This window comes from Sciurus carolinensis, chromosome 2 (genome assembly GCF_902686445.1).
Source record: "Sciurus carolinensis chromosome 2, mSciCar1.2, whole genome shotgun sequence".
Taxonomy (NCBI): domain Eukaryota; kingdom Metazoa; phylum Chordata; class Mammalia; order Rodentia; family Sciuridae; genus Sciurus; species Sciurus carolinensis.
This window is the reverse complement of record NC_062214.1, coordinates 176,106,860-176,134,096: the sequence shown is the minus strand read 5'-3', so window position 1 is coordinate 176,134,096 and position 27,237 is coordinate 176,106,860. Positions and strand designations below refer to the sequence as shown.

The 27,237-nt window shown below is 45.7% G+C and overlaps 1 protein-coding gene across 9 annotated transcripts in view; it reads right to left on the bottom strand.

Moving 5' to 3' along the window:
- Nrxn3 (neurexin 3) overlaps positions 1-27,237 on the bottom strand; it is a 1,546,128-nt gene that overhangs the window by 1,457,027 nt on the left and 61,864 nt on the right. For all 9 annotated transcript variants that reach the window (XR_007107214.1, XR_007107215.1, XR_007107216.1 and 6 more), the window contains exon 2: positions 21,984-23,371. Coding sequence is in view for 6 of the 9 variants with exons in the window: in XM_047541186.1 (XP_047397142.1) it covers positions 21,984-22,692 (709 nt within the window). In the remaining 3 variants the exon portion in view is untranslated. The remainder of the gene's footprint in view (positions 1-21,983; positions 23,372-27,237) is intronic.

Genomic DNA, 27,237 nt, shown 5'->3' with positions numbered 1-27,237 from the left:
CTCAGCTTCTCTGAGACTCATTTTCCATACCCATAGTGGGAATAATAGCACTAATTACACGACCAGGTTGCGATGAGGTTTGATTGAGCCTAAGTAGATAGAAGCACTTCGTAGACAACAAAGGGCTATGTTGTTCATTTTTCACTCCAGAAATATAAATCTAGCATCAAATCCTTACTAGCCATATGTTAGAACCCCATGTCAAAAAGAGGATGGAATGGACTCTCTATTCACAATGACATCATAAAAGCAAGTTTTTAAAATATGAACTAAAAGATAACTGCAAGGATCTCTATCCATTATAATCCCCACCATTTTCTGAAGGTCCCTATATCACTTTCCTGCCGTGTGTCTGTGTGTGTGTCTGTGTGTCTGTGTGTGTTTGTATATCATTTATGACCCCATTTACTCCTAGTGATACAGATATTGTTATTATTCCCACTTAAACAAGGAAACTAAGGCTCAGGAGAGTGAATATCCTGGTCTACTCAACTCATAAACGGCAGTCAGGATTTGAACTCAAATATCTCTGAATCTAAACCCTTTTTCCTTCCTACAGTCCCATCCCTCTATGCCTAATTATTTATTCCCTCACTGGTCTACCATCCAAATCTGTCACCTTTTAGGACACAGAGGCAACTTTCCAAAAACTGGTGTGGGTTTGCCAAGACCAATGGAAAACTGATAGAAAGAATGGAGGGTCAATAAGTATTCTGAAGTGTAATATACATTGTTGATTTTGCAACATCTCTGCAGGATCCATATTTCAGAAAAAGAATTACAAGTTTGGGCAACAAATCCAAAAATGAATTCCATAAAATTCATCTTGCTTCCATCAAGCAAGATGTAAATAGGCATTTCTTAAAAAAAAAAAAAAAATCTGGTCAAATAAATTTAGAAGACACTGAATTTTTTTTTAAAAAAATGGTAATTAAGTATAGCAAGACTTCAGAAAACCTGATCTATAGTAAGGTACACTGTATCATCCATAAGTGAATTATGTTTTTGACCCACTGAACATTTCCCTAAATAAAACATCCAGCAACATCTCACTGAATACAGGCTGAGAAAGGCTGGCTTTGAGGTCCTCCAACAGCTTGCAGGGCTTATGATGTACCTTTGTGTCTGGTTCAGTTTGAAACAACTAACATTTATTGACCACCACTGCATGCCAGACACCAACCTAGGCAGTAGAGACTCAGAAAGAATGCCCCATGTGTTGTTAGCAGTGAATCCAATGACCAAAGACAGTACACAAACATGACAGTGTGGCCCTTTGTGGCCCTTTATTAGCCCATTAGCACAAGTGGGGGACTTTGGGTTGACAGAGAATGCTTCAAAGTCCTATTGGAGAAACCTTAAAGTGGCCCCCAGAGACAGAGAACAGCAATCAAGTAGTACAGCCTTTTTGTAAGAATTGTTCCCATAATTGACCAGGAGTCAATTGACACCCCTGAGTGTTGGGCTCTCTGGAAAGCATGCAGGATCAGAAAGCTTTGAGCTCCAGTGCCAACGTCACTGTTCATCATGTGACCTTGGAAAAGTTACTGTAAATGGTGCTCGTTATGTCAAATTCAGAGGCCTCAAGAGCATCAAGAGGCAAATGCATATAAACTGCCCAATGATCTGGCTGGCAGTGTGCTCAGCACACACCACTTCCACCTTCTTGGCTGGTAACATTCTATAGAAGGTGGTTAAGAAAGGGTGAGGCTGCACATGGGTCCGGGATAAAGAGGAACATGATGATTAGTGTCACCCATGTGTTTAGGAGGAAGGGGTCTTGTATTAGTTTAAGTCAGCGTTCTGCCAAATGCTTCCCATAGAGTCTTTGCTCTGAGAGTTGAGTTTCCAGTGACCCAGGGAACCCAAAAGGAAGCAAGTAGTCCTGTCAGAAGACTCTCTCACTTCTAAGGCCCTTGTTAGTTTTTCTGCTTTCCCTTATAACCCCTCCTTTCTCTAATTTTCATAAAATGAGCAAGGTTTATTTCCTCCCCCTTGTAAAGCAAGGAGGTTTTGTAAAACTCTGGACCAAAAAGACTGAGTCTGAGAATCACGCATGTGGCTTACTGATTAGCACCTGTCTCGCTCCACAGGGCTCAACAAGATTCTGCAGGCCCTTCCAGAGGGAGCTCAGAGATCCAGACCTGGACCTTCTACTGCCAGGAACCAGAGATATCAGGTAAGAGGAAGGGGAAATCCCCCAAAACAACTTTATGTGCATCAATAATAGGCTTTTTGAGTTATATTTATTATTAATTACCACTTTTATCTTTTAACTTCTGTGGTACTACAATTTAAAATGCTTTTAAAACAGTAAAAACAAAAGAGGGTGTAACTGTTTCAGAGAATAAAGGAGAAGCTGAGAAGTTTAACAAGTGGAAGAGTCTCAGGATGGCGAGCAGGTCGATCCTCCTCATTCTATTAAACGTTTGCTGCCTATGTCCCAGGGAAAGCACTAGGCTGGCAGATTAACCAGACAGACTCAGGTCTTGTACTAACCGAGCTCAAAGTCTAGCTGTGGAGATGGGCCACGACAATCAGATAGTTCATTGCGTTATATTCAGTATCCTACGTATCCTATAGGACAAGGGAGTCACAGAGCAGGAAACAGACCTGAGAGGAGAATCAACCTGTCCATCCACCTGGACAATATTGGACCTGAAACCAGAATTCAGGTCATCTGTATCCCAGCTCATGCATTTCCCACTGTGCAACCCTGGGACACCAGAGCGCTGACTAGGGGTCTAGGACAAGAACCCACCTTAAAAGTATGGTGGTGTCAACCAGGAAAGAAAGGCAGGTGGCCAATTCTCTGGAGCTTTCTTAGAGGAAAAACAGCATGAACATGGAGAATTATCAGTATTCCTGGACACATTCATCTGAGCAGCGGGAAATGATTTTAACTCTGCCACAGTGGGGTCCTAAAATCTAGAGCCTTCAACAGTCAGGACCACAAGCAGGAGGAAGAGGCCCCCTCCGCATGAATCAGGAAGGGCAGAGAGTGGGAAGTATAGACCCACCACACAGACTGAGCTCTAATCTATCCACTGTACTGTGCTTTGGAATTAATCAAACAAATCCCTTGATAAATCTGAGGCTGTTATTAGACAACACTAATGTCCCCCTTAGAGTAATCCAGACAAATACATTCAGAGAAGGAGGAATCCCGAGTGGTTGGAAAACAGACCCCTCTCATGTTCTCACACATCCACACAAGAACACACACACGGACACTGCCCCCAACCCCTCACCCCAGATGTCTGTTCCCAGCAACACCATAGGCTTCTGCCCCTATGGCCTCAGGCAAGGGGAGAGCCGAAGGATGGGAGAACAAGGCTGGATTCCCTCCCCTCCCCAACTCCGCCACTGACCTAATTTTCCACAAGAGAGGATTTTTCCTTTTTTGGTCCTGCTTGTTTGTAAATCATGTCACCCCAGTGCACACACAGCTTAAGGCGGACCTAGCTAGGAAGCAAGGAGAAGCCAAGAGGCTGGGAAGAGTGGCCCCAGCTGCCATTTCTTAGGGAGGTCAGGTCGGTAGAAATTCTATAGCTCAGAAGGGATGAAAAGTGGAGGCTGGAAAGAGGAAGGCAAATCGTTAAGAGGATCCCAACTTACCTTTCTTAAAACGTAGGAGAGGAGCACTATATCCTAAAATGGCCCCATAGAATTCTTTCCCTAACTTTAGGTCTGACCTTCAGTAGGTTTCTTAATTCTTTTGGGTCACTGGTCTCTATAAGCAACGTAGGATATCTCGACACCTGATATGTGTTTTGGACCTGCTGAGAACCAATCAGAAAAGGGACTGACTTTACTTGTAGGAAGATGCCATTCTTCAAACTGCAAAAACTGACCCAGAAAAGAATTAAACCTGTCAGGAAAACACACACACACACACACACACACACACACACACACACACACAGATCTGACAGCAGCTAAAAATGCATGTGGTGAAATTTATTGAAGGAAGAATCAAACATTCCTGACAAAATTTAGACCTGCAAATTTGACCTGAGAAAATTGAATGTGGTAGAAATAATGGCCAGAAAAGAACAATCACAATGGAAGAAGTTGATAGGTAAAATTTGATAGGCACATGCTCAAAAAATAACTGATCAATGAATTAAATCTTCATGATAGAATGAATACACATGGAGCAGGATTGATCTTGTTCAGAATAACTGAGAAAAATAACAATGAACTGGAAAAAATAAATGGCTTAACTAGGCTGGAGAGAAAATGGATTGAGGAATTCCAGGAGCCCTACATTGTTCTGTAAACTACTCCCACGATAAACACGTGCCAAGCTTTGTTAATTCTGATTATGCCCACATAGAGTTAAAAGATCTTAGGGTCAAACTGTGTACTCAAAACATCTTGGTAAATGAATAAAAATAACTAATAGGATCTCAGAGGTCCTGTCTGGTTGCAATATTTTTCTGATAAAAGATCAGAATAAAAGGCGAATAAAATTATACAAATACTTTCCCCCCAGGAAGAATGTGACATGGGAACCAGGTATCACCTGCAGTGGTTGGCAGATTAATAGGTTTTATTTACCTGTAACATATTTAAAGCTATATAAAGCAATTTTAGAAACTAACAGAGGTTAAATGTATTCTAATTTTTCCAAGAAAGAACAAAAACCAAAACTGATACTGTATAGTACTGTATTTTCTTAAAAAAGAAAAAGCATTTTAACATTCTCAAAGTAAAAGGGCATAATCTTAGAACATAAAAAAAAATGAATGACTTCAAAAAATGTATCCCATTATGTTTATTCTTCTTGTTTTCATGAAGCATAGTAATGTTTCATTCTGGCCCCTTGTACCCTTATACTATTAGGTTGAGGATAGATTGAGGAGTGTGTTCGTGCTTCTGCCTCCCTGTCTGTAAAATGGGGATAAAGACAAAACTATTCACAGTGCCTGAAGTGCAGTCAGTCAATAAATGTTCGCCTAAAACCCAAGGAGCAGAGCCCTTTCCAATCAAGCTGAAGTCCCAGCTTCAGATGGTACCCCACTCCTCTAAGTGGAGATTTCTTTAGATGTTCTGGAGTATAAATGTCCCTGGCAGCAACAACTGAAGAGTGTGGGTCCATGAAGTCAGTCTCCTGTTCCTCTTTATGTACCAGGAAAACTCACTGTGGCAGGTGGGAGGACCTGAGAGGGCAGGACCAAGAATCTGAGTGCTGAGAAGAAAGGGCAGACGCTTGGAAAGCTCATCTCAGGGCTGTGGGTGGGAGCCATGCTGTGCAGCTATTTGAGGAACAAGCCTTTTAGGCTGGCAGCAAGTGACACTCACTATAGCTTTCATGTCCCGGCAGCCTTTCATCTTCACCTTCTCCACAGAGAGTTTCCTTTAGATAGAGATTCTACCCCCAGATCCTCTCCTCCAGGATTCTGAACTCTGGTGGGAGATGTCCATGTAGACTTCCACTTCCAAACACGGTCAGCCATTCCCAGCCCATCACACCGATGACTTCTCTCTTTCCTCAGTCCCCAGAAGGTCCCATCTATCCACCATCCAGCGTTTCCAATTAGTCATATTCCAAGAAAATATATAAAAATGAAAGACATAGTTTCCACCAAGGATATTGGACTAATCAGCCTTGTCCTTAAGTCAAGCAATGGACAATTAACATGTACGGCCCTACTCTATCACTTCCCCTCTATTCCTTCCATCTTCAGATGGTACTTCCAACAGAAGTTCTCCCTGATTACCTTTTCCTTATTAGGTCTTCCCTCAGCCTGTTCTTTCCATCTCTACCACCCATCATAATTAATTCACATGTTTTGGTTTATGTTTTCCACAGCAATGTTCTCTACTCACTTGTAAGCTCCTTGCCGACAGGCACCAAACCGTTTTGATCACAACTGACTGTGCGTGGCAATCAACGATCTTTTCAACCAGTCCCTTCTCCTTAGCCACAGCTCTTCTTTCAGTGTGATGCAAGAGAATGGATGCTAAGCTGGGAGTTAGAATACCTGGGTTGCAGTCCCAACCCGCTCATGAGTGAGACGCCGACTGTAAGTCACCCTGCCTCTCTAGGTCACAGTTTTATACAGGTATGTTGGACTGGGATGCTCTAGAGGGGAACAAATGCTAACGTTGGGGATGACACATAAACTGAAACAATATTTCTATCATTACGATTTTCATGAAAGTTTGACAAAAGCCTCATAGATAGTGGAAACTATGCAGACCAAAACCAAACTACTGGGGAGTCATGGGTTTTAAAAAAAGATGGAGAGAAAATGGGATTCCAGCCCAAGCAGTAGGTAGTTCCAGAGTCATCTGAATTATGGCCCATGGGATGGAATAAGACACCAGTAGGAAAGGTGGAGGACTGGGGCACCTTGCATGTTTCTTTTTCAGAACATGAATATGTATAAACATGAGAGTAGAGAATGATCAGTCACATGCAGGACAGGCAAAGACCAGAAGACAGGTCAAGGGAAATGGGCAGTGTCTCTACATGCTAGAGACACCCAGGTAGTACAACCAAGAACAGTTTGAGTCATCAATGGGCACAGGAACGATCATCCAATGCCAGAGTGAACAGGGGCAGTAGAGACAAGTAAATAAGAATTCAAACTCTACATCCATAGATCCACTGTCAGGGCTCGTTCCACAGGCAGACAGATTGCTCTCTCTCTCTTTAACCACAGTTTCCTCCTCCATAAAACCAGGAAATCAACCTCCCTGGGAAGGGTGTTTGGGAAAATGAAAGAAAATCCTGCAGAACTTAAACCAGCTCTCAGCAGGTAGTAAGCACTTCATGAGAACTAGTGAGCCACCATCAATATTAAATTTAGTGAATCAAAATAACCAGGTACAAACCATAAGATTTCTCTGAAATCAAAATACATCATCAAGGCCTACTCAGGAACATGAATCAAAGCCAGACACGGAGCTAAACTCAATCTAAGCCCTAAGCCTACTGCCTGCATTTGTGATCCCCAGCCGGCAGATTCTGGGAAGAAAGCCAGTCTGAGAACTTTGAGTCCAGAAAAAGCCTTGGAGCGTCTTGGTCATACCCTTGAACTTCACAGTCTTTGTTCTGCCAGGTGTGAAGAGAGACCCCTGAAACCAGAGAGACCGTACACATGTCTCCTCTCAGAGCATCCCTCAGTTTCTAATTGCTTGGTTAATTAAGCAGTGTGAAGATATGCCTGTCTCGCTCACCACTCTTCGCCCCAATGTCTCTTCTGACACACAGTAAGCCTGTGTGGCTGGAGTGGGTAGGAGGAGGTACCTTTCCAATAATATCAGAAGGTTTCAGTAAGAGGGTTCATGTGAGCATGCATGCCCACGGAGGCTCCATTTCTTAGTTCCAGTCACACACCAGCTGGGTCCCTAACACCTCAATTTCTTCTACTTAGAAAAATGTTGGAAGGCGTTCCCCCCTCTTCCCTAGGCTCCCCATTCTGACTTACGCTGGATAAGCAACTTCAGATTGCTGAACAGCAACACACAACACAGCTGGGTGAAAATTCCTGTGTCCTGAAATTCCTGGAAAACTGATGCAGAGCAAGCATTCCGAGACAGACACCACCCCACCCCCAGTCACAGAGAGTCAAAGGCAAGAGGAAGGCAGCAAGCCTGAAAGGAGAACTGAGCCTTGATTTCCTTAAGAAAGAATTCTGCTTCCTCTCCAAGCACCCCACCCTAGACAGAGATAGAAAAACCACAAGTGAATTAATTACTAGCACTTACACCACTAGCTGAGCCAGGACTTCCAGCATCTCTGGTAGGATGCCTCCTGGTCTTTCAGCCCACAGAGACCAGAGTTAGAGGAATCTCTCCCCAATCCCAGGAGAAGGTGTGGTGCTTTGAGGGGAACTTTAGTGCTGATGCCCCCAGGAGTTCAGTGCCTGACTCTGGGTGGGGGGGAGGGGGGGGAACAACTTGGCCAAGAAATTTCGTGTTTAATTCAAAGCAGCAAGAGGTTCAAATCAGAACACAAATTTGCTGATTCTGGGAAAGTTGCTTCATTCCTCCTGTTTCCTCCCCCACCCCCTGTTCGGAGTCCTTGATTCCCAAGGAATTCTGATGTCCTAAGAAGCATGCCCAAAACACCCAAAACCTTCAGGTTCCTCACGCACATCTGAGACTGAAGTTTGTATTTGTGGAAATATTTCCAAATGAACAAAACTTACTTAATTTAAAGTAACAGAAAGGTCAATGTGAAGAGTTTTTGAAATTAAATGATGCAATATTTTAAACTGGTTGATTGTATTCAAATGCATGCCTCAACTTCAACCAGGTGAAAAGAGTGTATTTTTTTCATTTATTCACCAGTGAAGAATTTTAAGAACTTTCTTTTGCTCCTATTACATCTCCAAGTCTTCCCTTACCCCCAGAACAACCACCCTGACATCTGTGCCCAGACCCATTCTGGCCCTGGTGAGCTAACCCTTGTACCCACTTGCCTATATACATCTCCTCCAGGGGTCCCTGAGGTCTTGAAGAGAAAGAGAGATAAGGCCAAACCAAAATGTATTCCTCACCTCTTACCTTCACCCTGAACCTGCTCCTCCCATTAACCTCCCTGTGCTGTAGATCAAGAAAAGGAGAGCGTATTACCAAAGTTCCTCTTTCCTCTTTTCAATAATAGTGTTGTCTAACATTCACTCAGGGCTTGCTATGTGCCAAGCATTGTTCTGGGCTCACTACATGTGGCAAACTAGACTCTAGGATCCTCAGAGCAAGACCACACTGACACCTAACAGTTGCTTACTCAGGGAATGTCTGATGAAGGACTATTTAAAGTTTGTAACCATCTTACGTGGTGGGCACTATTATCATCCCATTTCACAGGTGGTGAAAATGAAAGAGAAGTAAAAGAAAAGTGAAGTCCTATGACCAAGTTTGCACAAGTAGAATGTGGCAAAGCCAGGCAGTCTCAATCCAAAATCCAAGTTCATGCCTACCCAATGATTAGGTTCTTCTTGACATCTCTGCCGTCGCCCTTCTCCCATCTCAACCCCTCCAGTATAGTCTCTCTCACCAAAACCACACAACAGCTTCTATCTGGCCTCTCTACTTTAAGCCTTCCAATCACCAATCCATCCAGAAACTGCCTCAAGTGTCATCTTTCTAAAATTCAAATCTGAGTTGGGCACAGTGGAGCACACTGGTAATCCCAGTGACTCTGGAGGAGGAGGAGGTAAGAGGATTGCAAGTTCAAGGGCAACTTCGGCAACTCAGTGAGGCTCTAAGCAACTTGGCAAGACCCTGTCTCAAAATAAAAAATGAAAGGGGCCTGGGGATGGGGCTCAGTGGTAAAGCGCCTCTGGATTCAATCCCCAGCAGCTAAATTAATTAATTAATTAAAATCTGACTCTGTGACTACTCAATTGAAAAACTTCCAAAGGCTCTTATTTAAATGAAAAATAACTTTCAAAACCCATACAAAGCTTTTAGGACCCGCCCTGCCTAAATCCTTCTCTCATACCCTCCCACTGGCCTCAATTCTTTGGCCAGCTACATTCAATCCTACGAACTACTGCAAACAGCATCTTGCCCATTTCTAGAACTTCCCAAATGCCCTCTTACCCCTGAAAGCCAATTAAACTCTCAAGTCCTGCACAAGAATTTCCTCTGTGAAATTTCCTTCCACCCCAGACCCCCTACCCCAATCACACACTCATACACCCCAAATTGAGGGACACTACCTTTTAAGCTACTTGACAAACATTCTTCCAGGTACCGTAGCAACACTGATATGTGTTGTACCTCTTTTCCTGACAGGCTTCCCAACCAGACCAGGAGACCCTCAAGGACAGGGATCACACTGGTACCTAATGGCCATTCACTTAGTGAAAGTCTAATGAATGAACAATTCCAACCAACAGATGATTATACTGAAGACTGCTTCTCAAAGCACTTGAAGATACTTCACAGACTTTGTTCTTTCACACAATCCAAAGTTGCCCCAGCAAGTGTTCATATGATTTTTATACTGAAATCATCTCTGGGGTAGTATTAGTGAGCCTGAACAGGGAGGGTCCTCTGAAGGAGGAGGAGGTGTGACTGAGACCCTTCTCATTGGCCCTCCAGGTCCACCTGCCAGGTCAGCCAAGACCAGCATGCACAGAGTCGAGGACAGAAGAGCCCAACACACACCACGGCTTCAGGAATGCTTGAGGCCTCAGCCTCCAGCTGCCCCCACAAGCCTGGTGATGTGGGACTGTTACAGGAGTCACCATAACCAATTAGAAAGAAATAAATGTAGATTTGAGTATTATGCTGATTAGTGGCCTCCAAACCTTTCTGAACCATTGGCTCATTAGAAAAAATAATTTTACTATGGCCTCCCAATAGAGGTCTATTTATTTATAAACAGCTGACATATAAATTAACCACGTACTTTACTGATTCCTTCCTACATCCCCCAAGATGGTCTTATATTCACCCCAGTTTGGAGGCCACTGATCTGGAAAACAGTCTTCCCCAGCTCAGCCTCTTGAAAGGAAGAGCGGGTACGTGTCACATAGGAGGGTGGGTCTGGCTGCCAAGAGCCCCAGAGCCATGGGATCCTGGGAGGCAAGTGTGTCTAGCGCATGCCTCCGGTGGCTGCCCCCTCGACACCTGCCGCACCCTGCAGTGACAGAGCTTGGCAAAGCCCTGCATTGTGTGGGCCAGCAGCACTAACAGTCAGAAAATTCTTCCTCTGTAGCTGATTCCTCTGACTTTCTTGCCCGGGAACCCACTCCCTCCTCTATATGGCAACTCTGCCGACATCTGAGGACAATTACCCTGTCCCCAGTGAGCCTTGTCTCTCCAGGGAATCCACAGGAGCAAAGGCAGCCTCTCCATCTCCAGTGACAACAATGAGCCTGCCCCCAACAGCCTTCCACAAGCATTTACATGGTCCCAGGTTGGCTGCTGCCTGTAATTGTTACAGGAAACCATTGGTTTGTAAAGAACAACAACAAAAAGTCTTTCCAGTGCATTCTCAAGTAGATCAAACCAAGTGGAATGTGTATGTGCTTAACACAGATTCAATAAAAACTGTTCCACGGTAAATGCACTGCTTTTCCCATTGAAAGAGAGAAGCTGTTTTCAATGGTGGCCAATGGGGTCCAGGTAATCTCTGACTTCACTGGTTAATTGATTCAGTGGATGTTTTTGAGCTCACACTCCTAGAAACCTGCATCTGCCCACCACACGTTAGTGGGCACATGCACACACAGATGTACACAGACACACATGTACACATATAAACCATGAACACACCCCTCCCCACAACGATGTGCTTTATTAAGGCAACAAACATTTATTGAACACCTGCTTCCTGTCAGGCATGACATTCACACACAAGCCTGTGTGTACGTTAATTAGCAAAGGGAAATGGAGCCCCGGCTCCACTTGGTCTCACAGTTTTTTGGTCCCCAAAAGTACCTTCCCACATGCATTCTGCAACAAGAATTGGAAAACCCAAGCTAAGCAATCACAACTTGCATTAAGAACAGGAAAGCCAAAGAAGCCAAAAGACACATTAGAATGTCGCTATTGGTTATATATTCTACGTGAGGAAAAAATAGCTCCCCTCTGCATTAATGTGAGACTGAAACTCAACATCGGGCTCAGCAAACAGCAAAGTTTCCACAGCAACTGAAACCCGACCATCCTCTGCCTCTGTGGCAACTACCACACCATGGTGTGAGATGGTCACACCCATTTCCCAGCACACACACAGAAAAATGAGACCACAGGTGAAAAGTTATCGACTCTATGTACATTTCACTGCTTGAACTCAAAATGTTGTCTGTGGGTTTTTCTTTTAAAAGTAAACTATTTTAAACCACACAATGTTGAGATGAGTTCCCTTTTCTTTGCTGCACTATAGCAGTAAAATGGTGGTCAAGAGCCAGGACTAGTTTCATCCCCTTTAGGGTGCAGCGGGGGATTTGCTTGGTGGGTTTCCAGTCTCGGCCATCGTGGGAGTGACATCTTCTAGCCCTGCCTAAGCCCTCTCCCTGAAAGACTTCTCCCAACAATGCCAAAAACATGGGGCACCCTGGGCAACCTGGCAGAGCAGGAAGCATTTCTGAATAGGGCTTATGCTTCCAAGGCCAGTTTCCAGGAGCAACTACTCAATACTGCTTCATCTCGGGCCCTTATCTTTTCTTTTTTAATAAAACATCCTGCTAGGCTTTTCAGCAAAATCTTTCATTTCTGTTGGCATGTCTGACCCTGACTACCAGGTTGGTCTTGTCAAGCAAGTCCAATCCAATTCCCCTTTCCCCTACTCCAGTGCATTCCACAACTTCTCATCTCATTGTAGAATGATCTGGGATTTCCACGGGCTCCTTGAAATTTCAGAGATGCAAAACCTACCCAAGAATGGAGGAAGATGGCTCATCTTAGGGGGATGACTTGAGGCACAGCAGTAAAGCCAGAGATGGGGCTGACCAAGACCCTTCCACAGTGCAAGCTCCCCAGGAGCGAAATGACTGGAGGATGAATCACCTGCTTACATCAAAATCTGTTCCCACAAAAGCCCTCCCACATTGTTTAGGATTAATCACAAGCAGTTAATTCTACATAACTCAGTGGCGTGTGTACTGCTGGTGCCATATTAGAAAATTTGTTATGAGTTTTACGTTGATACAGAGTTAATTCCGACAGGACATCATCCAGAAATGTTAGGACACACCCACCCACCCATCCCCCTCACCCACATGGCCCATTGCAAAGGTCAGTTTGCTTTAAATAGAATGAGGAACAAAGAGGAAGTTACTGGGAAGCAGACTTTGGCCTGATATAGGAAAGAGTTCCCTGATACTCAGTAGTGATCAGAGATACATTAGGCTGCCTTGAAAAGCACCAAGTTCCGGAACAGCCACCCAATTGTCTAGGGTTGTTTTGTGTTGTGGGGCCAGGGGGTTCATCTTATAAAGAAGAAAAGAGAATGAAAAATGAGTAGTTAGACCCAATGACCTTTAAAGTTCTTCCTAAATTGATTATCCTATGATTCTCCTCAAGGTACCTTGGTTTTCAGAGCACTACACAGGGCAAAGACACAGCTAGAAGGCTATACAAAAGTATTAGCATCCTCTATGGAGGTCACAGGATCTGTGCTTCATCCCTCACAGATTACTTCTGCAGCACCAGAGTCCCCTCAAGTTCCAGCATGCCTCTTTAAAACTAATAAACTCATAGACACAGAACCCCATGCTATTTCACATTGCCTCTGCCTAAACTCCAGCCTGGCTTTCCTGACCCAGATGCAGCAATAGGCTGTGGTTAGTCTCCCAGAGATCCCATGGGTCAGAGGCCCAGTGCCCTCCAAGCCTCCTCTTCCCACTTCCCTTAGCCCTCCATGACTAACCTGCAAGAGAAAGGGCTTCATCAGGAGAAGGGGAGAAGCCTGAGAAAATGAGATGCAAAGAAGACGCCATGAGCATTTGGTGACCTCTCCTGCCCAGCCCTTTTCCCATTATTTGGATCGCAAATAAGTGATTTTGGCTTTGCTTTCCATCTTTTCTCTCCTCACAAGCAGAGGTCCTCATTTTTATTTGAAAGCAACTACTAAATAAATAAGCTAAACAAGCTCTCACTGCACTTTCTCTCTTCTTCAGCCCACACATTTCCAATCATACCTGCGGGAGAGGTTAAGAACTGTCCGTGATGCACTAGGATAGAGATTCCGGCCTGAATGTGGCCAGCAACAACGAGACTGTTGAGTCTTTCTTCTGAAGACTTCACACTGACAAACAGAAAAGCTTCCAGAGAACCAGACTGGTAGGTGAGAGGCAAAAATGTCAGGAGAGGAGGGGATGAAGAGCGTCTTACTGAAAAACTTGAAGGAAAACCTCCCAGAATCATCTTCTTAGCTACCAAGATACCACACTTCAATAAGAACCTCAGGCAAACCAAAGGATCCGAAAGGTAATTCACAACTCAGAGATGTGACCCAGGAGCTCCACGTGGCCTACAGTTCCTGTCCCTGCCTTTCCTTACCTCCAACCCATTTAAGCTCTCATGTACCCAACACACTGCAGGGTTTGTCCCCAAGAGAGTGGAAAGCATTCACCACTGTCAAGACTGGACACAACGTGAGGTCTGTCACGGAGGGCAACTGGGTAGTTCAGCAGGATGACTCTGGGGTCCATTTGTCTTTAAAACTACTGGTTCCTAAGTTTATGACAAAAGACAACTTTGCTTTGGAAAATACATTATTTAGGAACATCCTGAATGGCAGTCAAGGTCTGAGAGAAAATATGGACAATGACACATTTAAAGGGGGCCTCGCATTGCTTTTAAATAGGTCACCCAAAGACACCAGTTTCTGGACACCGTAATTACGAAAACCCACCAGTGATGCTACTTCCCAGACGGATCACAGAGACAGGCCTACAGAGCTGTGCTCGTCCTTCTCCGCAGGCCCTGGCCTGTCACCTGCAGCAACTCCCAGCCGCCATGGGTCAAGCACACCAAGCATGGAAAAACCTCAGAAGGATGACTGGAGGTATTCCTCTGTTGAAATACCAACTCCTGCCTCTAAGTCTTCAGCAAACATTTCCAAACACTTCCTGTCTTTACCCCACTGGATATTTTCTGTATCTCCTCCCACCACCCCTTCCAATGTGATCTTCCCATGTGCTCCAGATCCTCCCACACTCCCTAGCCATGACTCTTCCACCTCTGATGGCTAAGAAATGAAAACTGTGTCTGTGATGAAGGTCAATGGTGAAGGGAATCGCCTCTACACCCAGATCAACATTGCTGTCACCAGAAAGCAATGTGTCGTCTTCACAGAGGTGGATTCACAGGGTGGGGGTGGGATCCTGAAGCTTGTGATATAAGAAAAATAATCTCACAAATTCATAATTAGGTACAGGAACTTGGAAGGGGCCAGTGCCAATGAGAATATACAAAAGATTTTGTTTCATGGTAAATCCACCTCTGTTACCAGCTCACCCTCCCACACGCGAAGAAGAAAAGGAGAAGAAACAGGGAATGCAGATTTGGTTTTGTTATGTATGAAGAGAAACAGAAGGTAACAAGAGAGCCAGAAGGAGCCTGACAGACTGATCCAGGGGTCCATCTTTTACCACCAACCCTGAGCAGGATGCTGGGCATCTGCTGGTACCTGGGAAACCAAAGGTAAGTCTGAAGAGCCCATCCCATCCAGCGATGCTCTCGTGTGCTGCAGCGGGGCTCCAGCTGCCTCCAGGCCCCTGGTCTCTTCACTGCAAACCAGGGTCTTGAGGGTAGAAATTGAATACTCATTCATTTTCATTTTCTCTCACATCCTCTGTAGCTCTGACCAGGAGGAGCAAGTCTCCTGGGACTGGCCAGGCTGATAATCTCTCGTGCCAGGAGTTCGACATTTTGCTTATCACTCACATCCAGGGAGGTAATGCTCCATTTCGTGATGGAGACACGGCCATTTGTGTTCATGAAGGGAGATAAACACAGAAGTAAAATGTCATGTAGGGGGTTTGGCCTTTAGGGTCCCAGAGATGCCTGCCCAACAGGCAGCACCAAAGCTTGCCCTCATGCACCGTAACCACAAGAAAGTCAGTGGCACTTTGGGGTCTATCACCTCGGCAATTCAGTGGGGTGGTAAAGCCTGCCCTACCTGCCTTGCTGGGTTACTGTGGGGACCAGGCACCATGTCTGCAGGGTGAAGAATGTGAACACAGCCAACAGGCTCAACCATTGTCAGCTACCTCATGCTCTTGGGCAGGAGCAATAGAGCAGCAGCATGGCTTTTATATCCTCCTGAGATATATCTCCTTTTTCCTCTGCCACCTTTCAAACTTGGCTAAAAGAACATGGTGGGGTAGAGTAGCTCAAAAGGAAGCAGGAAATCTCCTGTGAGTCCAAAACGATGCATAGTTCATTCTTACCTGGGTCCAGAGACCAAGAGCCCAGAGTGAGAACTTACTTTTTTCCAGAGACTGTGCAGATAACTTTATACATTTTTATCTCATTGAATGTACTCAATCACTCCATAAGGTCTGATTTCTATGACCCCACTTTACAGAGAGGCCAGATAACATAGTGGTTAAGAATGTTCCCCCTGAAGTCAGACTGCCCAGATAGAAACTCCAGTTTTGCCTCTTGCTGTGTGATCTTAGACAAGTTATTTCACCTCTTGTCCCTCAGTTTCCTTAGCTACAAAATAATAGTTGTCCAGAGTAGTTAGAGGGTTACAAAGCTAATGAATGCAAAGTAGTTAGTGTGGGTTTGGAGCACATGCTGATTATTAGCCGCTGCTGTTATTATTATTATCATTAATGAAGATACGGAAGCTTCAAAAACCTGCTCCAAAGACATGCAATCTGTTGGGTGGACAGATTATTTTCATCCCAGCAGCATACTCTTAGTACAAGTTAAACTTAGTACAAGTTCCAAATTTCTCTGCTCTTCAGTTTCTTCATCTGTAAAATGATGCTAGTTCATGATTTTGACCTCATGGGAGTCTTGGAGGACAAGTTAAAACACAATTGTGCACCATGATGTCAGGTAGTCAACAAGAGTAATGGTGACAGTAGTGTTATTTCTACTTTGCCCAAGGAAGGACACTCAGCCTTCAGAGCCCTGCCCCAAAGCCTCTCTTGCTTCAGCTCATTTTTAGGGTCTTACTGCCATGACCCACTCTGCAGAGCCACAGAGTGCAGGGCAATAGGAGTGAGGAAGGGCAGGCTAGTCCCATCCCCCAAGCACAACCCACGGCCCACTTCTTCTGCCTTGTGAAGGAGGGAGAGGACGCAGCTGATGGGCAGCTGCCCCAGGAACTGGAAACCATCTTTCCAGGGCAGCCTGCAAAGGGAGATAGGGGCCTTGCAAATAATTAGCCCCCAGTGCTGGGCCCGTGGTAGCTCATTACCAAATGCAAATGCAAGTTCACGTGCCACTCCAAGGCTCCTGGCAAAAGGCCTGCCTGACCCTCAACCTCCACTGAATCTGGACCAGAGCAGCACCCACTGCCCGCCCCCTTTGCAGCTCACAGCTGGTGTGCAGTTGCTGTAAAGGAAAAGGCTGTGCTCGCCCCGCTGAAGGGAGAACAAGGAAGAAGGGTCTTATTTCTTTAAAGAAGGCAGAGATGTTATAGGAGGGGGGAGATTAGAAAAATTGTTCTTCCCTCAGCAGTTAAAAGAGGGATAATTGGAGCAAGTGGCAGGCGGCTGTTCAGCCATTTAGCATACAGCATACCCAGGAAATCTCACTTGGTAATCAGGAGGGGAGGAGGAAAAAGGAGCAATCAGACCCCTATTCAGGCTCCCTTTAGCGACAGCCCCTGCTGGCTGGCTGGGCTGGTGGAGCGCCGGGCTGATCCCATCTACAGCCTGAATGTTAGGCAGGGAGCAGCGGTCCCTCCTTTGTGTGCGTTTTAAGGCCTTGCCTCTGTGCCACCTTCTCCATCCCAGGGAGAAGCATTCAGAAGGGAGTTCTCCTTCCCCTCTGATTACTCACCACTCCCCTGTGGTCCCCATCCATCCAAGGCCATTCATAGCCGACACGGACTAGGAACAATGCTATGTGACAATGTCAGCAGGGTGTGCACTGGGGAGAGGAGGGGAGATGACTGTTTTTACTCAAGTGCCCCAACTGGGGCCACCACTGTAACTCAACTACGTGTGTGATGTCTCTGGACCTCAGCAAATGCTCAGGGGTGAACGGTCTCCTCTGGGTACATTCTAGTCCATCCTCATGCTGGCTTTGAGAGATGGGGGAAGAGTCACGCTATTCTCCATGAAAAGAAAAGTAATATAAGTTCATTTTCAGGAAGACATACAAAGACCACACAGAGGCGTCAAACAACCTCAGGAGGATGTCAGCTTCCGGCAGCAGGAGGGATAGGGGATAGTCTCCAGTGGGCACCTCACAATGGTGTGCTTGTAAAAGGCCCTGGTCCCTCTTGACTCCACCCTCCACTGTACTTCTCTGCAGGATCCTGATAACTGAAAATGGATGAGACTCAAGACAAGCAACTTCTGGTCTGGGCAGCCACCCAAGTCAGGAGGAAAAGAGCAGACATGGAACCCACTTTGTCTTTACCAGTGGAATAGGATTCTTCACTAAATTAACCCCAAACTGTGGTCATACAATTGCTGTGTGACATAGGTAGGTCCATAGCATGAAGTTCTGGAGGGGAGATGGACACGTGGACCCTTCTCCATTGTTCCCTGACTCTACTCTCCCTGCAACAGGCTGACTTTGTGTTAAATGAACTCTTCAGGGAAACCGGTACTGAAATTTATATACCTTGGCAGTGAATCAATGCTTCACAGCCATAAGGGTGTTGAGAAATTCGATACATGCACATTCATAACGAAGAATGTTTTAAAAATAATCACATTCAAACTCATGTCAAGTTAATGACAAACCCTTGCTCATGAAGAGACTGTTTCCTGAAGGAGTCGAGGCTACCCCTTCAGTGGCCAGTAAGCCTCCAGGCTTCCATAACAGGACTAAGCTAAACAAAAAGCCATGCTGTGCCATTGACCACCTATACTCCAAACCAATCGTGCATACTTTTAAAATCATTTTGAGTTGTCTACACTTCTTCTGTCCTCCAAGATCACTACTGGTTGTACACCAATGTATTTGATTTGTAAACACAACACCTACAGGTAAAAATCTGGAACCTCATCTCCATCTATTCATCCAGTGCCATAATGTTCAGTGTTATTATTAATTAGGGTGGGAGTCTTGGAATGAAGATTTCCCAAGGAAGCTGTGCAGAATGCAGTGGGCAGCCAGAACCAATAGTCCTTCACTAAATGAAAGAGAACATACTGCATCCTTTAGCTCCTACCCTGAGCCCAGATCTCCCACAGCAATATCTTGTGTCTTCTAGGTCTTCCCAACAGGGAATCGGCAGAGCTCTAAGCACATACAGGAGATGCCCATCTGTGCACTCTTCCTGGGGTATATCATGGGGACATTTTGGAGCCATCAAGGCATGGAGAGCCAGACAGGCCACAGAAACAGCAACATCACAGGCATGTTACCAGCTAATGCACCACAAAGGATGCCTCCAATAGGTCCCGACCGTGTCCATGTGATGGGGCAAGAGCCCTCCAGCCCTCCCTGTTCTTGGAACTACTTAAACACCAAGCCACAAAAAAAATCTCTCATGCCAGATGCAAACCCTCACACCATCATATGGCAGATTCCATCCTGCAAAGCGGGGCAATCAGGTGCTCAATAAATACATGGAATCCACCTCTGGAGATAAGTCCTCTGGTTCCAGTTCTATATCATGTACAATTTAAGGGAAAGGGGGATGGCTACCACCTCACTTCCCACTTCATCACATTATCCTTGGGAAAATGGGCAGGCGTTTGTTCAGACTATTTATCTTGTTTTATGCAGACCTTCTAGACACTTAGCAGCTGCTGTGATTTTGCCCTTAAAATGTTACAGGTAAGTTTTTGCTTCCTCTAAAAATCAACTATGTGTGGAGGCAATGGATATTTTCTAATCGCCTTTGATACATTTTTGTGATTGATTAGCTATTATGACAATTACTGGGATCAACAGGCTCCAAGTTATCAACAGTAAATTCTGTTACTCCCCACCCCACCCATTCCTGCCTCAGCCTTTGCACCGTTGTGTTCCAGGCTGGTCAAATGTTACTGTTAAGCAGTTAATTTACTCCATGTATGCATCAGAAGGATAAATAAGTAATGTTGTGTGTTTGCCTTTTACAAATACAGTCATCAATCCATGGGCAAGATGTGATCTAAACCTTGTAGGAAGAACAATTATTAAAATATACATATTGCATTCAGCTATTTAAAAATTACTGCATACAATCTCTTCTGAAGAAATTCCACTGGAGACTGGAAAACACACAGAAAACTAAACAAGAGAGAAAAGATAAATTGTATACATATACAGTATAGAGATTCTTTCTGCAGAAAAGTGCTGATCCAAACCTGCCCAGAGGAAATGAGTTCTTTTTAAAACACAAAAAATGCAATCAGGGATAATCAGCAAGTTAACAACACACTTGCAAACACCCTGGTCCCTAGAAAGGAAGAACGCCAGTTTCCAATGTACATTCTGAGAACAGAACAGATCCTTTGGGCAAATGAGAAAACAAGTGATCATGTCAGCGTCTTGAGGCAGAACTTTCTCCAAAGACAAGCAGCTTTGGAACATCAGTCAGCTCCAGAGGCACCTGCTTTGAAATGCATTTCAATAATCACATTTCCCAAGTGATTTTTGTGGATGGGCTTCTCTCTGCCTCTCTTGTCCACTTTTTCCCTAATGAGTTCAGTAGGGGAAAATAGAAGTCCTGGAAGGACAACATATCTGTCTGGCATCTCCCTCTTGGACAGCCCACCCACAGAAAGAGAGATACGATGCCCAACCCAGTAGTATAGGAAAGAAGTGAGCCTCAGGAACATTTCAGCAATAACCCAGGCATGACCTCCAGTGCAGTGTCCAATACATCCTCCCTGTGTCCTAGTCTCCAGCACGTACCACCTGTGGAAGAAACTTTTTTCATTTTTCAAAATGTTTTTATATAGTTACTGGTAGCTGAAGTTTACATCAATTATAATTTGCTTCAGGAGTTGGGCTGTTTCAGAAATGTTTAAGAAACACTTGTAAACATAATCTTTAATTAAAACTCCTACGGCAGAAGGGCCTTACCTGAATGAAGAGATTCTGGGAATCAGAAGCAAGTCACTCATCTGATCACATCCCCAACTTCCCTGTACCTTGTTCCAGCTGGTTCTTAACCTTGACTGAACCACTGGAGTCGTGTGGGAAGCTATAGAAGTATATAGATGCTTGGATTCCTACACCCCGGGATTCTGTGAACCTAGATATAGCCTGGATGTTTTTAAATTCCCCCAGGTGATCCTAAAGTGCAACTAAGGTTGAGGATCACTGTTCCACCCTAGACCATGCTGCTACCTCCATGAAGAGACCAGCATAGAATGGCAACACAAGGCATCTCTAGAATTCAAGGCTCAACCCAAGAAGGACAAGAGAAATGCAAGTTATCGCCTCCTCACCTCCCAAGATACATACCTGCCTGATAAGTTTCCACACACTTGGTCACCTTGATGGTCTCTCTGACCCCAATCTAAGCAGGTAGTGAGTCTAGGAATTTGCATTTCAAGTATTTGTCAAATTAAAGTCTGGGCCACTTCTCTCAGATCTGATCACCCAAAGAATTTAGTGCACAAGGCAAGTGCAGCCTACCCTTGTGCAGCAGTCCCTCCTGATCCCTGTAAAGTGGTAGTTGAACTTGGGAAGGTGCTCCAAGCTATGCTGGAGAAGCTTGGGGGGCTTGGCTAAACAAGGTTCCAGTCAACCTCAGTGCCTGTCCACACTGTTCTCACTACGTGGATAGGACAGGAAAGGGAACCACATTCAAAGAGAACCTCATGTGAAAAATCCTCATTATTATCATAAGGAGAGAAGGGTTTCACCTAGATGCCTCACCCATCTTCTAGATACCCCTTGGGGATTTGGGTACAACAGAAGGATTGGGTTTATAACAGGGTTGCACCAGGACCCTGCCATCCACCCACCCTCATTCTCTGCACAGGACTTCTTTATGCTGGGTGTCATAAGGAGGAAGTGATGGGGGAATTTCCCATCTACCCCAAGCACCCAAGTCTCAAAGGGTCATGAGGACAGAGACAGCCTCTTTGCCAATTTCTATCTAATTTCTTGCTCAGTGTTGATCCTGCTAACCATGCTGCCACAGAAGGAGCCGAGCTGGAGCAGATCTGCAGTCTTCTCCGTCTAGCCCTCTGGGTTGAGTACAGAGCCTATAGTTGAGTAGCCAGAATCCTCCTCCAGCTGCAATCTGGTAGGTTTTCCATTGAGAGCAAGCAAAAGGCTTCCTCTGCCTCCTCAGGGCCCAATTCTCTGATGGGCAGCCTAAGATGCACTTTAACAAAGAGCTCACTTCTATCATGCATCTGGGCCCTCACCCAGTCCAGTGGTGGGTCTCTGTCATGAGTGGGGAGCGGAGAGGACCTTACCTTCTGAGCACAGCGTGCCACCATAGCCAGTGGTAGAACAGTCACAGGTAGGGTGGCCGTCCAGGAGGAAGCAGATCCCACCATTTTCACAGGGACGCTCACCACAGGGTCCCTCGGCTTCCATCCGGACGCCCTGGCTCCCCAGAAGACGAGGCTCCGAGTTGCCATACTTGAGATCCAGGATTAATCCCTTGAAGCCGGGCATGGCCTGTACTCCATCAAGGGTCAGGGCAGAAGGACGAATGTCAGCGGGGACTCCACCAAGGAACAAGTCACTGACCACATCCATGTACGGCCGCTGGGGCTGCAGCTCCCCAGACTGGCCCTCGCCATCCAATACCAGCACAGTGCGCAGGCGGTCACGGCTCACCATGAGGAAGTGCCAGCTGCTGTCGTTCACCTGTTTGTTGGACAACACGGCAGTCTCAGCACAGTCCATGCTGAAGCGGAGCTGAACGCGGCCATCCACCAGGGACAGGCAGAGGAAGTCACAGACGCCACCATCATCCAGGTAGAGGAGCAGCCCTGTGGAGACGTTGGTCTTGAACTGGAAGCTCAGGTCGCTGCGCGTGCTGGCATCCCAGCGGAGGTAGCGGGCCCACTGGTTGGGGAGGCCCATGAACTCCAGGCCCAGGCAGAGTCCCAGCAGGGACCCCAGCAGAATGCTGGCCTTCAGGGTGAAGAAAACTGAGTGGAGAGTGAAGCTCATCCTGGCTGCGGAAACAGCCCCGAGGAGCACAGGCCAGGGAAGAGGAGAGGATCTCCCTTCGGTGGTGGAAGGGAGAGAGGCGGACTAGACAGAGCGGGGAACAGAGAACACACAGGAGGAAGGAGGCACACACACAGATATCAAGAGGGTGAAGCAGGAGGAAAGAGAACAAGACCTTCCCAGATGGGCACGAGCAAGAAATCCTACAGAGAGGCAGAGAAACAGGCAGGGCAGCAGGAAAGGGTGGCACTGGGTGGGAAGAGCAAGGGGCTGGAGTGAGGAGGAAGTGTCTTTCTCCAAGAAAAGATCTCAGCTATCCATGTGGATCCGGAGGCCTTGACTCGAGGAGGAGAAGGTCCAGGGCAGGAGGAAGCCCTCAGCAACAAGATCCTCCCAGGGGACCCCAGAACGCCCCAGCCAGGGAGGCCGGGGACTGGGCCGGGGTCGGGGGTGCCGTGATGGAGGAGGAGCGGGTGGCAAGGTGAGCCGAGCAGAAGGCAGAAATAGGCCGAGGGCAGTCCTGAAGTTCTACCTCCTCAGCAGTGGCCGGCCGCAGGAAGGGACGCAGAGAGAAGCTGAGTGCTCAGGCGGAGCCCGGCCCAGCGCAGGGCGCAAGCAGACTCAGGCATCATGGTGCAGTCCTGCCCATCACCCGCCTCCCAGGACTCCAGAAAAAGACCTGTGGAAGGAGGGGAGGGAAAGAAAAGAAAAGCAGAGGAAGGTTAGGGCATGGTGTCGGGAAATCCTGCATCCTATTTCCCAGTTGTGGATGGAGTGCTGACCAGGACAGAGGCCATTCTAGGGTCCTCCTAGCGCACACAGCACCACCAACTGAAGGAGGGAGGGCCTGTGTCTTCCCCAGCCCCAGCAGGACCCCAGCCCGCTCAGAACGATGCACTAGACTTTTCCACATGCAAAAGTAATATAAATCCCCAAAGCCATATCAGCACGTTTTATAATATTCCTCTCCTAGAGTCACACGGCCAAAATGTATCCCCAAGTGCTAACATTTTACACACTCAAATACACATAATTTTCACTGTTCCACCTATTAAAATACATCAAATTTTTGGATTTTTTTCTTTTTCAATTTGACAACCCATTGCTTGGGTGGGCCTAAGACAGATTCCTGTCCTTAAATTTTTAAAAGAAGTATTTCTAAAACCCACTGCACATGAATTAGAAGGTGAGCAGTAAGTATGAAAAGCCTCATCTCTTTCTAAATATTAGATAAAGCTCTTACAGGGAAAAAATGTGCTTTGAGGTTAAAAAATTAAAAAGGCAGAGTTTGAATTCTAGTTCCTGTATTGTAGAACTTTGAGAAAATGCCTCTACCTGAGATTCTATTTTCATATTTGAAAGTGCAGAAGATTGCAGCCTTTTTCCATGATTGAATGAAGGATTGAATGAGGAGGTATGGAAAAATCCCAGCATAAGATTTATGCATAGTAGGTGATCACTAAATGCTAGGCTTCCTTATTTAATTTCAGGAATGGTAAGAGATGAGGAGAAGGGTGGTCAGTGTATATCTGAGTAGGTGGGTGTGTGTATGTCAATAGAGAGAGGGCACCACATGAAAACACAATACTTTAAAAATTATGAAAAATGTAGAATGGATAACAACTGAATGGTCAAGAAATGCCACAGGCTGCGAGGATGTGGGGAAAAAGGCACACTCATACTTTTGCTGGTGGGATTGCTAATTGGTGCAGCCACTCTGGAAAGCAGTGTGGAGATTCCTCAGAAAACTTGGAATGGACCCACCATTTGACCCAGCTATCCCACTCCTCAGTTTATACCCAAAGGATTTAAAATCAGCATACTATAATGACATAGCCATATCAATATTTATATCAGCTCAATTCATAATAGCTAGATTGTAGAATCAACCTAGATGTCCTTCAATAGATGAATGGATAAAGATGCCATGATATATGTATATGTATATATTTATATATAGATATATATGTGTGTGTGTGTGTGTGTGTGTGTGTGTGTGTGCCTATATATATATAGACACACACACACAATAGATTATTACTCAGCCATAAAGAAGATAAAATTATGGCATGTGCAGGTAAATGAATGGAGTTGTAGAATATCATACTAAGCAAAATAAGCCAAGCCCTAAAAACCAAAGGCAGAATATCTCTGGTAAAGGCAGAGAAAATCTCTGGTAAGTGGATGCTGATACATAATGGCAGGGAGGGGTTAGGGAAGAACAGAGGGACATTGGAATGTGTAGAGGGAAATGAGGGGAGGGGAGGGGGAAAGGGAGGGGGAAGGAAAGATGGTGTAATGAGACAAACATCATTACCCATGTACACGGATGATTACATGAATGGTGTGAGTCTACATTGTGTATAACCAGAGAAATGAAAAGTCATACTCCATTTGTGTACAATGAATCAAAATGCATTCTGTTGTCATGTATAACTAAATAGAAGAAACAATGAAAAAAATTAAAATTAAAAAAAAGAAATGCCACAGACCTAGAGTATGTTATGGGTAGGGTACAAGGATTAGAAGCCCAACAGCATTCGGATGCATTAGTGACCTGAGACAGACACTGGCCCACCAAGCAGAGGTAGAGTGTTCTCTGTTCAGATAGAGCAATGTGTATAATTTCCAAGTTATTACGTGGCATGTTTGATAATTCACCATGGTCTTCAGCAGAGTGTTTCAGGATGATCACGTCTACAAAGCTGGTATTTGCCCACGCTTTGAACAGGAAAATGCTGTCCCTTCCCCAGGAACAAGAAAACTCCATTAACAAAGGCTGGTTAAATCCATCACAGGGAAAGCCTTGGTTCTTTAGACGGTTTTGTCTATGCAGTGTACCTGTGTGACACAAGACCTCCAGTGGCATAGGGGTGCTTAACTGGAACATGGACACAAGTACACGCTGGTGCCAACCCATATAGGCTTGAGAAGGTCAACTTCTAAGAGTTCAGAAAAGTTTGTGTGGGTTCACACCACTTTGGTAACATGAGACCAACTACCTAGAAGGATTTACACCATGGAAATAGGCAAATGCCACAAACCAGGGTCTGTGAGAAGGTGAAGTATAAGGAAAGACATGAAAGAGGGCAAGGGAATTAACCATGTGAATATCTAGAAGAATGTTCCAGAAGTGATAGTCAGTCCAAAAGTTCTGAGTCTGGAACAGGCTGGTGTATTTGAAGGGCAGTCAGGAGGCCAGTGCTGCTGGAGTGGAGTGAGCGGAGGGCAGGTCTACGGGGCGAGAACATGAGCTGTGGCATCTCTAGGCATGGGATCATTGTGTTAGGTAAGGTAGGCCAACCAAGTCAAAGGGCAGAAATCCAGGGAGGAGGAAACTCTCTCCAATTGTTCACTGAGCTCCAGATCATTCCAGGCACTAGTGGACCAGCACAGGGTAAGACACCATTCTCACCCTTAAGGGTGTCACAACTGGTGGGAGACCAGTGTACTTTAGGTACCATAAAGCAGTGATCAAGAGCCCAGGCTCTGGAACCAGACAGCTTGGTGAAGGGCTCCCAGGGGAAGCAACTGCTTCACCAGGGGCTTGCCACAGGGCCTTGTCACGAACAATAAAACAAAAGCTAACAGCAACTCCGAGGCCTCCACATGACCCCACTGTACACAAGCACAACAATGCTGGGTCCCCACAATCTCAAAGAACAAATCAGCATCTACTTAGTGATCTGCGGAAACCCATGAACTAAAAATTACACTCTGCCCAGGAATACTCCCCCATGAAAGAGGATCATAGGAATTTACACGGCCTGCTTTAGGGTGGCTACTCAATTCTGTCCAAGTGAGCCTCTCCCTTCAGACTCTCTCCCTCCTGCTCCAGCACAGACCAGCCTTGGAAACACCAGTGTTCCCACACTGCATCATGGGGGATCAAAAAGACTGACAGGAAGATCAAGCTTTCTTACCCACGGGTGCCAGGTGGATCTGTTTTGAGGAGTGGGAGCATTAGAACTGGTTTATCTAGACCTCACACTCTGTGGTCTATCTACATGGTCTCCCCCAACCTTTGGATTTCTTTCTTGGATTATGGACATTGAAACAGCCTCTGGGAAACTGCCAATATGGCCAAAAGCTAGAGATGATCCTACATTAACTATCACAGGGCTCCAGCCAACTTCCCCAGCAGTTATTCTATAGCCTTCTTTAGCTGTCCAGTAGAGCATGCCAGGCTCCAGAAAGGGGACACTGGGAGATCCCTCTTCACCCTTTCAGCCAGCTTCCACCCTCCTTTGAGACATGGAAGAGCACAAGAAGTCATGGGTGCAGGTGGTTTGCCCCAGAGCCCTCATGGAGGGCCCCTGGCTGGTGCAGAAACTCAAAACACTTATCTGTTGTGTGGGAATCAAGCAAGAGGGAAAGTGAGTGACATTATCTAATTGCCAACTAATTTACATAATTATCGAATGGCACACTCTTTATGTGGGGTGAACATCTTTGCAAATGTCTCACAATCCGGATGCTCAGGAGGCAGGGGGGCCTCACACAACTGTGACATGTGGGCCATTTGCCACCAGGATGGCTCAGAAG